Source organism: Furipterus horrens, unplaced genomic scaffold, assembly GCF_987537825.1.
Source record: "Furipterus horrens unplaced genomic scaffold, mFurHor1.1.pri manual_scaffold_9, whole genome shotgun sequence".
NCBI lineage: Eukaryota > Metazoa > Chordata > Mammalia > Chiroptera > Furipteridae > Furipterus > Furipterus horrens.
Genome location: NW_028327179.1, coordinates 80,376,282 through 80,391,698, shown reverse-complemented (window position 1 = coordinate 80,391,698; position 15,417 = coordinate 80,376,282). Strand labels below are relative to the sequence as shown.

Sequence of the window (15,417 nt, the reverse complement as noted above, 5' to 3'; positions counted from 1 at the left end):
GAATCTGGTTTTAAAAACAAGTCCTTAGCAGCAAGGAGTTCAGTCTACAGAATGATTTAAATAAAATGTTAATACCAAATATTGGTTGTTATTCATTCAACACACATTTTTTTTGAACATTAACTATAAGGAAGGTGCTGTGCTAGCCTCAGAGAACACAAAGGGCCTCAGCCTCTCCCCAGCTCCCATGCAGTCCTCATTCTCTCACACATGTACACACACATCATGTAAGGTTTAGAGCTCTATTTCCATGTTCAGTATCTACCCACTTCATACCTATTCGTGTCTTTCAAGCATTCGCACCTATCTGTTCACCAACAGACATCACTATCATCCTCAAAAAACTGTAGCAATAATAAAAACACAATTGCCCTGAAATAGAATGTCAAAAATATCTAGTACGTACATTTTTCCCCCTACATTTTGACATTTGCTAAATTGGGAGAAAAGAACAAAGTAAGGAAGAGACTTGTGCTTAATGCTGGATTTAGAAGATATCCTGCCTGGTCCAAAACTACTACATTATCCTGTGGTGCCTGTAAGGAGATAGGCATGACCTTGACAGCTCTGCCTTCTACTTTGTTTCTGGAGATCTTATTTCCCACTGAGCTTTTGCCATTATGATTGATCAGGCTCCAGTCTGTACTCCTTGCCTTTGAACCCCCTCAGCTACCCACAGGATCATAATCTGCTTCATAATACAGGTACTGTGTCAGAAGGTATAATAAAAAGAATAAAAAACACAACACACGAATAGTAATTATGGTAATTCCTAAGCCCCTGCAATACCTGGTTTCTTCTAAAAAGCACATCTTTCACACCCGCTGATATACTTATTTTCACAATAGGCAAAGAAGCAACAGTTATTAAAACTGTGTGCAGAAGTGGAAATAAAGTCACCATCCATTTTATGGATGAGAAAACATTCTAAGAGGTTAAGAGACTCATCAAGGTCACACAGAAGCAAAGCTAGAACCCAAGTGCTACACTCTAAATGTCATTGTGTGATTTTATTTCCTTCCTGTACAATCCTTTTCAGCTCACCCTTTGAAATGTTGGCAGAGAGGACCCATAATTTCTTAGGAATGTACTTTAGCACAGTAATAGTGAGACAGTTAGACAGTTAGAAATATGAAATTCAACTAACCTTCAGGTAGGGTTGCATATTTTACGATCAAGGCATCTGCTTACAATTTGAAATATGTCAAATGCCCATAAGTTAGAGGATCCAGTAGAAATATACAGAGCATTATTCTATTAGGAAAACTAATAATTTCCTTATCTGTAATATGGGGCCAATGCTCCCTACAATAGGATCCTCATGAAGATTAACAGCAGCCCATGATGTGTGTGTCATAGTACACCTAGCATGTAGTAAGCTCCATTATTCAGAGTAAAACATGTGCAGTCAGCAGTCCTGTCACATTGCTTGTGTTTTTTGTAAATTAAACTGTACTTCAAATATGGTTTTCTATTTATCAAATATAAACTTTTAAAATTTTTCAACAAGAGTAACTTGGTTTAAAATTTTTATTTTACTTTTTAACCTACAAAAGGTTGTCAACCATACTTTGCAAATCTAGAAAATTCAGAATTTAAAATTCTTCCTGGCCCTGGCTGGTGTGGCTCAGTGGACTGAGCGCCAGCCAGCCTGCGAACCAAAGGGTCACCTATTCGATTCCCAGTCAGGGCATGTGCCTGGGTTACTGGCCAGGTCCCTAGCTGGGGGTGCACAAGAGGCAGCCACACACTGCTGTTTCTCTCCTCTCTTCCTTCCCCTCCCTCCAAAAATGAATAAAATCTTAAAAAGTAAAAATAAAATTCTTTCTGAAACAGTGATCTTTTCCATGTTACACTTGAATCTATTAGGTTTAAATGAAAATTAAAGGAATAGAGAAAATATCAGAAATTTACTTTAACACGAAATGCACAGATCAATTTACAAAGTCAGAGCAAAGGTACGTTAGGAGAGAAAAACAAAAGTAAAATTAAATTAAAATTTTAGGCAAGAAATAAAAAAATTAAAACTTGGAAAGAAAATTAATCATATAATGTGCTGTTGATCAAGAATGATTCACGTACGCATTTTATTATTCCTAATCCAAAAGAAATTAAAAAAATAAAAAGTAGCCAAGGATAAGTATCGTCATGGCTTGTGACCTCATCAGGTTGCTCGCAGGGCTGGATCTCAGCGCCCACTTCTGGTAAGAGAGGGTGGCAGAGTTATTGACTAGATAAAACCCTCCAGGTTCTCTGAGGCAAACATTGGGTGGAACTGGGCAATCTGCTCACCAGCGGTGGGGAGCAGAGCTCGGTGGGATTTGTTGCTGCTGACCAGGCATTCACACAGCCATTCCCACCAGCTGCGGACAAACAGGCCGAACCTTAAACCGGTTCAATGATTAACACACCTTCCCTGGTCAGAGGTGTGTCCTGGAGGAACAGAGGAACTGTGTAAACATCCAACGATGTGTTAACTGGGTGTTTTGTAACATTTTCTTTTTTCTTTGAAGATTATTCTAAGAAGGAAAGGTTAAAAAAACAAACAAACAAAAAAAAAACTCTACACAGTTCTAAAAGATGGCAAATCTGATCGCAAAGCAGGAGGAAGGCCGGTTAGAAAGAACTCAGGGGACCCCTGTAGTTGCAAGGAACCGAAGACAAACCAGCTCCCACAGGTGGGCGGCGGGCAGGGAACGCAGCAAATGGCCGCGCGGCCGCAGGAATCCCCAAGCCCAGGCCTGGGCGCCCGGAAAAGCAAGCGGGTGGGGCAAGAGGAGGTGCAGGGGCAATGCCAAGGGGCTTCCCGCGGTGTGGGGCCGAGACGCACATCCTACTGGAAACCAAGGCTGGGAACTCAGGCCAGGCAGATACAACTCCCCAGGTAATTTACGGAGGAGAAGCTTACGGCCCCTAAAGGAGAAAGAGGGTGCCCAGGAGCACCTCACTCACTGGTACAGCGCGCAGGCAGGGGCGCCGCCAAAATCGAGCTCGTTTCAGTCCGGACTAGGCTCGGAAGAGCACATCTGGAACATCTCGGGGACTGTTCTAAAACCACTTACCATGTCCGAGACTGGGAAATCGAAATCTGCGAAGGTTCCCACAGATTTCACAAAAAAATGGGGCGGGCCTTGCCGTCTTCAGTATTCGCTGGCTCCGCCTTGCCCTCCAGCCTCTCCCAGCCCCCAGGACACCGCGCGAGAATCTCCGAGTTTGTAATGACGAGGAAGTGAGAAAGTTTGGACCTTCTCGGCACCACTCGTTCCAATATGGCTACCCCCAGGGGAACGCGAGGGCTATTGTGGAAGTACAGACCCCGAATTCCTCTTCACATGGACTGTGGAGCCGAGTTCAGGAGATGGGAGGCGCAGTGTCTGAGCAAAGCGGACCTCAGCCGCAAGGGCAGTGTGGACGAGGATGTGGCTGAGATTGTGCAGCTCCTGAATGGGCGAGAACAGTTTTTTACCACCAGTTCCTGCTCTGGCCATATCATCCTCCTAGACGGGGTGAGCCTCCTTTGAGCCCGTCCAGCGCCTGCCTTGTAGTGGGAATACCAGGAGCTCTGTGTCCACCCACTGCAGCACCCCAGTGCAGCCTGTTTGTGTTTGTCCTTCTGGTGGGTGGTCTCGATTTCTTTATTTTTGGCAACTTAAGAGGGTGGATAGACTTGAATGTGTCTATTAATCACTTGGGTATCTTTTCAAGTACACATTCTGATTCTGTAGGTCTAGCCTGATATTCTGCTAAGGCTGCAGGCCTGGGAATGATTCTGAGTTTCAAGGGCTAAAGAATCTGATTTTCTGAATACTAAGGGACTTGAGAAACTTTCCAGCCTGGCGAAGCTGGAGGCTTCTAGCGCTCTACCAAATCCTTCATACCTGACTTAACGTCACCACGGTTCAGGTGTTTACTGCCTCCTAGCGGCCCACTCCATTATTACAGCTCTTATAATTCTTAATTAGGCCGAGAAAGTACAGCACGGTAGTATAGTGTGAGATAGTGGTCAAGCCCTCGGGCTTTGAAGTGATACGGCTTAGATTCTAACCCAGTTATGGGAATTACTGGCTTTGTGACTTCAGGACAGTTATCTGAGCTCACCCCCTCCCTGTTTCATGAGCTGAGAATAACAAAAGAGTATAAGCTTTGTAGGGATTTTGTATAGAGCAGGGATTTTCGAGGGGGTGTACTGCGGAAGGCTTACTGGTGCGCCGCAAGAATTTTTAAAACTGACCTCTTTTCCCTTTGTCAAATTAAAAAACGACAACAGTCAATAAAACAATAGCAGTCCAATGTGAATGAATCAAAATATCTATTTTTTGTTAGATCAGCAGTTTTGGTGTGCTGCAGAATTTTAATAATTTGTGTGCCATGAGATGTAAAGGGTTGAAAATCGCTGGTGTAGAGAAAATAAGGTAATTTATTTGAAACATCTAGTGTTGTGCCTGGCCCATATTAAGAGCACAGAAAAAGCTAGCTGTTTTTTGATTTTAGCATCAGCACTGAATTCAGAGCATGAAAGACAACACACGCCTTCGCTCTTTTTTCAGGTCCCTCACTGATCTCTCTGGTTCAGAGGGCCTGTTTTTACATTGCTTCTGTTGTCTTTTGAGCACTGGGACTCTTGCTGAGCTTGCTGTCTTTCTTCCCCCATTTCTACTACTTAAGAGGATTTCTGCGGTAGTTTCCTAAAAGGTCACTAAACTATGAATCTCTACCCCAAACCATGTTACACGTTGTTAATAGATTTACCTTTCTAAAGCACAACTCTGTCAATGTCACTCATCTATGCAGAAGTCTTTTTTTTTAAATATTTTATTGATTTGAGAGAGAGAGAGAGAGAGACAGAAACATCAGTCTGTTGATCCATTGATGCATTCATTGGTTGATTCTTGTATGTGCCCTGACTGAGAGATCAAACCTGCAACGTTGGCGTATCGGGTTGATGCTCTAACCAACTGAGCTAGCCGGCCAGGGCTTACGCAGAAATCTTTTGTTACACGTTTTTTTAACATCAGAATATCCAGACTGCAACTCTAGTACTATACCTTTCCACCCTGTTTCCTGCTCTTTCTCTTCATTTTTATTTGCTAAAAGTGAAATATTCCCTTTTTTTATCTTATTTTTACCTGCCTTAGCTCATGTTTATTTTTCCTGAATTGTTTTCTACCACCTCTGCATATACATAAGGCATGACTACCAAAACTCCCCTCCCACCTGAACACAAAAACACATTTGGAAGTAATAACTGCTTCTTCTGAACTGCCTTAGGACGTTTTCTGAACCTCTTTTTATTTTATGTATTACTCATACCTGGTATTATATTTATTTTCACCTTGCCTTATCTCAGAAAGGATTTGGATGCATTTACAAAAAGGCAATATAAGAAGAAGAATTAAGAATGGGAATATCTGGATAAAGGGAGTATCAATTAGATGAAGCCAATGATGACATTAATTCCTAAAACATACAACGAGATTCTAAATCTAGAAGTGGGCTACACATTTGGTTCTACAATTTAGAGCACCCAGCATAAAATCAGATACAAAAGCCACTGAGGTTACTGAATGAAAACAAACCAGTTATTGAGGACAAGTTCAGCTCTTCCCATTACTAAGGCCAAATAGCAAAGTCTCCTGTGTACCCACTGTGTGAATAGTTACTTTGTAGAAGCACAGTGATTTAAAAGTGCATGTGGTTTCCTGCTTCTTTTTTCAATTATCCTTAAGGGTAGGACCTGTGTATACCCAAAGTATGTAATAGAACTCTACAAATAAACACTCCTTCCGGTTAATAAACAAAGAATCCGATGTTAAATATTTGCGTTGTTGAAATTTTGATCTTTTAGTTCCAGCTTTGCCCTTTGGAACTACATGTAAAGTCTAATGAAGAGGTCACAGATTTATGCCTCTAGAAACTAGGGACATATTATAAAGGTGTGAACAGCTCAGGTGACAGTGAAAAGCAGTAGGGATTGTGACAGCAGTGCTTTTTTACAGAAGTAATTCAATTGTTTTGTTTTGTTTTTTAACATTGTGCTAAGTAAAACAGCTCCGGGACAACTCAGAGCCTGCTAGTGTTCAACCCCTTGAGTAAATTCTTTCCTCCTGACAAAAGCACGACCATATTTTAGACAATATTACGTTTTTTTACCTTGGTAAACACATTTAAAAAATTTTTAATTTATTTATTATTTTTTTTCAATTATAGATTACTTTTAGTATTATTTTTGTGTTAGTTTCAGGTGCACAGCTTAGTGGTTAGACAATGATATACTTTACAAAGTGTTCCCCCTGATATTTCCAGTAACCATCTGGCACTATACATAATTATTGCAATATTATTGAGTATATTCCCTATGCTGTACTTTACACCCTAGGACTATTTTGTAGCTACAAATTGGTACTTAATCCCTTCACCTCATACCCAATCCCCCAACTCCCCTTCCCCTCTGGCAACCACCAGTCTGCTGTTTATTTTGTTCTTTAAATTCCACATGTAAGTAAAATCACATGCTATTTTTCTTTCTATTTTAAACATTTTGGTTTCATTTTTGTTTTTGGTTAATGTTACCCAAAAGCCTTTTGAATTTTTCTCAGTAATACTTAAAAATCACCACTTGGGATTATTAATTTAAGAAAGCCTACCATATAGTATACATTGTACTTAATAGTTTTATAAATATATGATTAAATTAAATTATGCTATTTTTTATTTTAGAGTACAGATGGCTTTGAGGTTCAGAAACAAAACTGTTGCTGGCTACTGGTTACACACAAACCTTGTATAAAAGATGATGTGGTAAGTTTTTATATATAAACTTACAGAAATAAGCTTTTTAATTCACAGTCACTTTAAATACAGATGAAAACAATTGACAATTCAAGGTGATATATGTTCATAATTATAGTGGGTGAATATTATTCATAAAGCCTAAGGAGAGTTGTAGGACCTAAAAGTAGAAATACGTATGCGAGCATTACTACGGCTGCTCAACAAAACACATCCTCTTGGTTATAGCAAAGAGTTCATGGACAGTGGACACATTGGGTCCAAAGATTAAATTTCATTTCTGCCATTTTATAACTCTGCAACCTGGTACAAATTATAGAAAGAAAAGGGAGAAAGGGAGCCAGGAATAAAGGATTAGCCCTATCTATATATTACCAGCATGTTGATGTAAATAAATTATCCGTTACATACCTGGATTGCTTCTTGAAAATGTATTTATCTGTGCTGGATTGTTTAGTTTCCTAAACTGAAATGTTTAGTTGAGCTAATACAAGTGTGTATTAGTCAAGCACTTACATTACTGATTCAGGTGCTCAAATGTTGTCTTCAGAGGACTCATTCAGCATCCATCCCCTTGTTTGGAAACTAGTTCTCTGCATATTTGCCCTTACTCTTTTCTGCTGTGGATTATCTTTGTGGCAGGAAAGGTAGCTACCATCAACCCCAGAGATCTATGTATCATTCCCAAAGAAGGACTCTGGATAAACTGCTAGTTAGGTGTCCTCCCTCTGAGATCAGGTATTCTCGCCAATAGAATGGAATGCTGTTCTTGATCAGACCTAGGCACTTGGCATCTTTGATATTATTATAGTGGAAATGATGAGTTGACAGGGTCATGATTTACAGTCCCATGAAAATGAAACAGAGTGAAGGAGGGAGTCTGCTGTCCAGGGGTGTTAGGCATACAGAAATAACAACTACCTTATATAAATTCTAGCTCATACCTAATAATGCTTGTGTCTCGAACCTTAATCGAACAATGGAGTATTTAAACAGACCTTCTGGTATAGTTTTTCCATACCATATTCCTTAATGAAAAATCTGTTATGAAATTAAATATAGTAGTCACTTTTTAAACATTGTTGGAAAGAATGACATTGAAGGTATATGGGAGAATTAGAAATCACGTCTTTTAAAAGAATAAGCAGATTAATAAGTTTTTGGAGAAAGAAGACCAGAAAAGCAGTGAAAAGATTTTTTCAGAAAAAGGGTGCTGAACGAGTAAAAGTTCCTGGGGAAAACTGAAGTTACATATCAAAGTGTCACCAAAGAGGAGGATCACGTATTTGTGTCTGATCCTAACGCTTTTCCTTTACTTAGATTGTAGCTCTGAAAAATGTGAACGGTGGTGCCATTTTGAAATTTGAACCCCTTGTCCTTCATGTGCAGTGTCAGCAGTAGCAAGATGCACGAATTCTGGTAAAACTTTGTAATTATACTTGAAATTATAGGTATGTGGATAGATTTAATTGAGCTTTAAAACACCTACCAAAAATTAATGTGTTAGTTTAATCAACTAGTTTTAATTTAATTACAGGTTTGGGATTGTATGTGCTTCTGCAGTTTGTAGAGTTTAACAGTTTATCTGATTAGATAGATTATCAGAATTTAACAAATTTATTTTCTTTCAGCATTCAGTGGCAGTAGAGTCTGGTTTCAGGAACTCTGGCATAACGGTGGGAAAGAGAGGAAAGACTATGTTGGTAAGATACCTTTTGGCAAAGAGTTCTTTGAGCATGAAGCTATCCAGGTTATTGAAATAACTTACACTTCTACCTAGACTCCTGCCTTTTGTCTCTCCTTACTCCGATCTTCTTGCCATTCCCTTGCTGAAAAACCTGCAGTGACTTATATTTTTCTACCAGGCAAAGTTCAGAGTGGGCAAAGTCGAGAGCTGTTAGATGTATGTTTGAGGTCTTATTTTATAGTATCGTAATCTCCACTTTTAACCTCATCCTCTGTGCCCTTCTTATTCTACATAATCCTAAATTAATAAGCACCATGGTGTCATGGAAGGAGTCACAGATACGGAGGCTAAAGTCCTCTACACTAATACTGTCTGGCCCCCGGCTATGCTATATGAACTTGGGCAAGCTCCTTAATCTCTCAGGGTCTGAATTTTCCCAGCCATATCAGGAGTTCAGCAAACTACTGCCCTAGGGCCAAGTGCAGCCCACGGTGGGGCCAGATTCTACTACACACATTTGCTTAATTACTGCCTAAGGTTGCTTTTGTGTTACGGTGGCAAAGTTAAGTAGCTGTGACATACTGTATGAAAATGTTTACTATCTCTCCTTTCTCAGAAAAAGTATGCTTACTTCTGGACTGAATTATCTCTAAGGCTCCTCAGTTCCACATCCTCTCTGAGTTTTCCTGGCCAAGCCACTCCGTAGTGATTTTGCCCTGATCTGATTTGCTACAGTATACAGTAGTCCCTCTCTATATCGTGGTTCACTTATTGCGGCCTCACTGTGTCACAGGATTTTTTAAAATATTATATTTAATTATTTATCACGGATTTTTCGCTATGTTGTGGGATTTTGCGGTACTGTATACGTATGTTGTTAAAGTTACATAGGTTTAAGAGTGTAGAATATGTTCAAGAATGTAAGTAGTGTTTATAAAAGTGTGGAAAAGGTTAATAAGGGACTGGGAATGGTTTATAAGTGTGTGGGAAGGGTTTATAAAGCCTTAAAATATATATGAATACTAAAATAAATATAAGGTTCCTACTTCGTGGATTTTCACCTGTCGTGGGGAGGTCTAGAACATAATACCTGCGAAAAGTGAGGGAATACTGTATACTGATTGTATTTACTTTTTGTCATGGCATGTATTTGCTCCTGAATTAATTTCAGATTGTCCTCCATTCTAGCTCCCTAGACTTTGCTATTTTCTACTTCTTTTTACCAAGAGCCTGTTTGACAAATAGAAGCGGCTTGCAAAAGAAAACCCCTGTAAAGCATGACTGAATGGAAAAGCAAACCTCATGGTACTGGTTTGTGTCCCCATCTCATTCTGCACTGCATTTGGTGGCCCAGCAAGAACAGAGCCATCCATCCTTCTACCTTTCTTTGCTTTGCCTTCCATGTGCACTTACTTTAAGTCCTTTCATATCTGCCTCTAATTTCTCACACCTGAGTCCACCTCACCAAGCCCTCTGTCACTGCCTCTACTTAAGCCCTTGTCCTCCCTCGCCTCAGTCTTTACAGTGGTCTCCTGACTGGTCTTCCCGCTGTCCATCTTCAGGTCCTCCAAGCAATACTGTTAGAATCCCCCCTTTTGAAAAGTCAGGGTCACCAGATATTTTCCCTGATATTTAAGGCCTTACCATCTACCTTATTTGTGCTAATCTCCTGCTAGCATACTTACACTCCAGCGAGATAGAAAACTTAGTTGTTTCCCAAATGTGTCATGCTCTTTCATGTCTTCATGACTGTAGATAAGTTGTTTCTCCCCCATTTTTACATCTGGTAAAATTGCACTTACCCTTTAAAATCCCAACTCAAATGCCGCCTTTCCCATAAAGCTGACGCCTGTCTCAATTAGTTGTACCTCTTCTACATTTCCTTAATGTTTTGTGTTTGTGTTATAATTTTTTGCTCACTGATAATTTCCTGTTCTAAAGTGTAAGCTTCTGAAGGGACCATGTTATATTCATCCTGTATCTTCATACCTTACAATAGGGCCTACATTACAGATGCTCAGTAAATTTTCACTGAATTAATTTTTATTCCTCATAATAGTTTTTGTTGTTCTTAATCCATATCCAGTGTTTGGATTTACTTGTAACCTGTTGACTGTTTCATCAACAGAGTTACTAAGATTGGCCCTAAAGCGCTGAAAAAACAGCCACTTTGTGGTTTATCCTTGTAACCAAACTGTGCTCAAGCAGCACTAAGAGGCTCTTTCAAATCCAGTCCATTTTGATTTTCCCTTGAAGTTTATGTTGAGATTTCATTTCTTTCTTTTTTTAAAGAGTGTGTTAAAGCTTCCTAAGCTTTAGTGAGATTGAAACTGTTAGTTATTGGATTCTTTGATATTATCTGTTTCTCTAAAACACAATGTATAGAGTGGCTTTCTTTAGAAATGACTATATGATGTGAAAATCCACTGTGTTTAGCTAAATTATATCAAAGCATTAACCTAAATGCTGTCATGAACTGAACTATGTTTAAACACAACCCTGACTAGGAGTTTTCTTTAGTGATGTTTAGTGTCTCTAGTACGTAAGTCACCGTATCTGAACTGTCTTTTTCTTGTAGGCTGTCCGGAGCACACATGGCTTCGGAGCACACATGGCTTCGAAGTGCCATTAAGCCATAAGGGAAAACTGATGGTGACAGAGGATTATATTGACTTCCTATTAAAGATAGCAAATCAAAAAATGTCAGAAAACGAGAAGAGAATTGAAAGGTATATTAATTGGATATTTCCATGTTATTTTAATATGCCTAAATCATCCTTGAAAATATTAATACACACCATCTTTAACTTATATTCCTAATTGCTTTTCTGTTTGTAGTATTTTTATCATGAATAATAAAAAGATGATCAGAGTAATAGAGGAAAGTGGGCCAGACTATAATGGGTAGTAAATGGAGCATAAGCTCCATGGGGGACAGCGAGACAAACGGCTGTTGGCAACAGACATAAAGGAGAGCACAGTCACTCGGGTGCGAGAGCTCAGTAGCCACGGGACTGTAACTGAGCGAGGTGAAGGCAGCCGTGGAAGAGGTGCACGTTGCCCCCTGGATGTGATCTACTGGAGACCAGACTACCTAGAATCTCCTTTTGAGGAGGATAGACTGGTTAATTTTAGCCTGGTAAATATTTTACACCTCTGGTGAGTTTAATACCCATCTATTATCATGGATTAGATCTAGAATTGCCAAAATTGTCCAAGTAATAGGGATCATGGCTATTAATTCACATTTATACTTCTTCTGTTCTTAAATTTTACCTCATGGTAGATAAAAACTCTTACAGTGCTTTCTTTTTTCAACTCTTTTCTAAGCATAGTTTTTGATATAAAGAAGTGACTGTTACGTTGCTTTTCTTATATAAAGATAATGCCACTGACCTACCACCAATAAGGTCTACATGTCTGAGTTATTCAAGTGGTGATGGCCAACTTGACATCATTTATAATTTCCTTTTTCCCTTCTCCCTACCCACTTGGCCACCTCTTAACCAGTCAATCTCTGCCCAAGTGACTCTGGAATCATTCTTCTCCCCCCATCCTTAACTGCAGTATTAGCTTGTCTCAGTGTAGAATGCTTCTAGCGTGTCTCCCTCCTAAGCCATTCTTATTATCACTGTCAGAATCCTGTCTGTAAAATGCAAATTTTGTCTGCTTAGAATTCTTTAACACCTAGAATGAATGAATGAATGAATGAATGAATGAATTTAAGCAGCTAAGGCCAGAAGTGCCAATGGCAGCAGTGACCATGGTGGGAAGAGGTAGAACTGGGCTCCAGAGCTAGACTGGAATTCAAATCCAGGTTCTACTACAAGTTACTCAAATGTCTTGGCTTCATTTTTCTTATTTCTAGGCAGGGGTAAATACTTATCTTAACAATTTTAATATACATTCAGTATCATTAGTATAATGATTAGCACTGGCATGGATTCTCAAGAGAGGATAGCCCTTCCCCTTCTTCAATGACATAGAGAATAAACCAGTAATAACATCAGTATCACTGTCCAGGCTTTCTCAACCAGGGCTCCTTATCTGAACAACAGAATTTACAAAATTATTCAAGTGACTGTCTCAGTTCTCCCAACAATGGTACCATTCCAGATACATTGAAGAGAAGTTAATTTATCGTATACAATGGATGTCTTAGGGCATTAGAGCTTATTTTTCTAGCAGACCCGTGGTTGAAGAAAGCCAAGAGGAAACATTCTAAAGTGTTGATTTCAAGCAAGCAACTGAAGAGCACCTAGCCACTCCACCAGACGATAGAGTTTGAACTATATGTACATACTTATTGGTACCATTCCTAAAGTTTACATTTGTTATATAGTATTCCAATGAGGTTGTTTGTTAAAACATAGGAGGTAGCAAGCAAATCAGTTTTTCTGTTTCCTTAGTTGAATTTCAGCAAGGTTATAAATATAGCCCAAGATCAAGTAACTATACACCTGGTGAAGTTAATTGAGCCACAGCCACCAACTACAAAATCAAATTATGCTTTAAATCCATTGACTCAAAGATATGTTTTGAGATTATAGTGTGTATGCTGCTATCAAGGGAGCCATGCTCATCACATAAAATCAGTGAAAAATTAAAGAAGGGTAAAAGTGTCAGAAAGGCTGTACAAATTAGGGAGCTCCTTTGGAAACAGCTGTACTTTCAGCCAAAAGCAGAGAGTTACTCTTCTGATGTTGAAAAGTGAAAAAATAGTAAATACTGGAGGTGATGAATTCTGCAATCAGACACTGACTACTAAAATTGGTTTGTCATAGGACCAAAATTTCACAATTAAAATAGTTATAATAAGAGAATTTTTAAAAGTCAAGGTCCAAATGAGAAATTTCCTGCACATATGAAAAATCAAAGCCAGGCGGTAAAATATTTTCAATAGAAGAAAGGTCTTGTTTGTGTCAACCAATTCCCGAACCCACTTCTTAGTGGAAAGAGTAAGATAATTTTATACCTAATAATTTCTAGGTAAAAGGAAAATTTGGAAATCTACTTATTAATTACAAGAGGAAGACTGTCTTTGATTCTGTTTATAGGCAGTCAGGACTGACTTGAGTCAGGTAAGACCACCATTTGGCTATGAGTGCAGTGAAAGTACTCATGTTCTTTTCACCAACGGTGCAATAAGAAAATAAATGTTCAATAAAGTACAGAATGAAATGGCTGAATATATTGGTACATAATATTGTTGGTAAAAATGAAGCAAATTGGAGAGGAAAGGTAAATGAATCTATTTCCAGTGGTTGGTTTTTTGTTGTTGTTTTTGTTGTTATTATTACTTTTTTGTAGTTCAATATACATAACAAACTTACTATTTTGAGCATTTTTAAATGTACAGTTCAGTGACATTGAGTACACTCAGTAACCACCCATCACCATTATCCATCTCCAGAACCTTTTCATCATCCCAAATTAAAACTCTGTACCCATTAAACAATACTTCCCCAGTCCCCAAACTCCTAAGTCCCTAGAAATTACTATTCTGTTTTTACTTTCTATGAATTTGGCGATTCTAGGTACCTCATGAAAGTGGAAACATACAATATTTTTTCTTTTGTGTCTGGCTTATTTCACTAAGCATAATGTCTTCAACATTAATCCATGTTGTAGCATGTATCAGAATTTTGTTTCTTTTTAATGTTGAATAATATTTCATTGTATTTATATACCACATTTTGCTTATCTATACATCTGTCAATGGACGTTTGGATTTTTTTTCACCTGTTAGCTATCGTGAGGAATACTGCCATGAACATGGGTGTACAGATGCCTGTTTGAGTCCTGCTTTCAGTTCTTTTGGTGTATACCCAGAAGTGGGATTGCAGGATCATCTGGTAATTCTGTTTAATTTTCTTAAGAACTGCTATACTGTTTTCCACAGGAACTGTACCATTTTACATTCCCACCAGCAGTGAGCAAAGGTTTTCTTTTCTCAGTGTCCTCGCCAGCACTTGTCTTTTCTTTTTTCTTTTTCTTTTTCTTTTAATGGCCGTCGTGACAGATGTGAGGTGACATCTCATTTTGGTTTTGATTTGCACTTCTTTGATGATTAGTGACATTGAACATTTTTTATATACCAGTTGATAAGAATTTTCTTGTGCCAGGCACAGAAAATAATGATTAATATATCACTGCTGCTTTCCTTCCTGTTTCCCTTCCTTCTTATCTTCCTTCTGGATTTCTATTACTGTTCTATCTGTTAGTTAAATATTGTTCTCCAGGATTCTATTCCTGGCCCATAGCTTCAGCTACTTCCCTGTATACTGGTAGGTCTTCCAAGTCATGGGCCCATATGTCCATTAACCAGTTGAACATATGTAACTAAAATACCCCATCAGTCTTTCCTTAATATCTTTCCTAACCTAGTCTCAACCCCATAGCCATTTCCTTGGTTCAGATTCATATTACCACTTACCAGTATCATTAAAGTTTATGACTCAGTGCAAAACAGAAATATGAATCATATTGCCTTGCAATTATTTATTCACATGTGTAATTTTTTTCCACTATAATGTGGTCACATTGAAAATAGAACACATACACACTTTAAATATCTCTTCTCCTTTATCTTCTCCTAACGCCTTACATAGTGTCTGCCTCATGGTAGAAAACCGGTAGATGTTTATAGAATTAATCATAAACAATAAAGGGAGATATATTGAGTTCCGCGAAGGTAGAGACGGTTTCTTATTAATCATTACTTTCTGTGTCTGGCAACAGAACATGGTTAATAAACATTTACTAAATTTAGTTAACTGACTTTTTCCATCAAAGCCTTAAAATGATTATTCTGGAACACATGTAAGACAGCTTAGACATGGAGTGAGCAAGATTAGGCTCTGGTTACATAGTCCATGTAAAAAGTAACAGGACCCTGAGTAACAAGATGAACAAGAGTGATATTACAGAATATGAACCAA

The 15,417-nt window shown here is 38.6% G+C and overlaps 3 protein-coding genes and 1 long non-coding RNA gene across 14 annotated transcripts in view; 2 read left to right on the top strand and 2 right to left on the bottom strand.

Moving 5' to 3' along the window:
* The window catches only part of LOC150002034 (zeta-crystallin-like), a 30,947-nt gene extending 28,442 nt beyond the window's left edge, over positions 1 to 2,505 (bottom strand). The window contains exon 1 of one of the 3 annotated variants that reach the window (XM_090287450.1): positions 2,412 to 2,505. The gene's annotated coding sequence lies outside the window, so the exon portion shown is untranslated. The other 2 variants (XM_090287451.1, XM_090287449.1) reach the window with 2 other exon arrangements.
* Positions 1 to 15,417, top strand: part of LOC150002027 (palmitoyltransferase ZDHHC11-like) — a 426,431-nt gene that overhangs the window by 77,166 nt on the left and 333,848 nt on the right. The gene's annotated exons all lie outside the window — the stretch shown is intronic.
* The window catches only part of LOC150002028 (uncharacterized), a 399,760-nt gene that overhangs the window by 66,850 nt on the left and 317,493 nt on the right, over positions 1 to 15,417 (bottom strand). The gene's annotated exons all lie outside the window — the stretch shown is intronic.
* The window catches only part of LOC150002033 (tRNA wybutosine-synthesizing protein 3 homolog), a 30,598-nt gene continuing 18,404 nt past the window's right edge, over positions 3,224 to 15,417 (top strand). For 4 of the 8 annotated variants that reach the window (XR_016513097.1, XR_016513094.1, XR_016513095.1 and 1 more), the window contains exons 1-5: positions 3,224 to 3,506; positions 6,718 to 6,798; positions 8,421 to 8,492; positions 9,665 to 9,781; positions 11,055 to 11,205. Coding sequence is in view for 2 of the 8 variants with exons in the window: in XM_090287447.1 (XP_090143573.1) it covers positions 3,270 to 3,506; positions 6,718 to 6,798; positions 8,421 to 8,492; positions 11,055 to 11,108 (444 nt within the window). In the remaining 6 variants the exon portion in view is untranslated. Of the gene's footprint in view, positions 3,617 to 6,717; positions 6,799 to 8,420; positions 8,493 to 9,664; positions 9,782 to 11,054; positions 12,772 to 15,417 lie in introns of those variants that run through there. The other 4 variants (XR_016513093.1, XR_016513098.1, XM_090287447.1 and 1 more) reach the window with 4 other exon arrangements.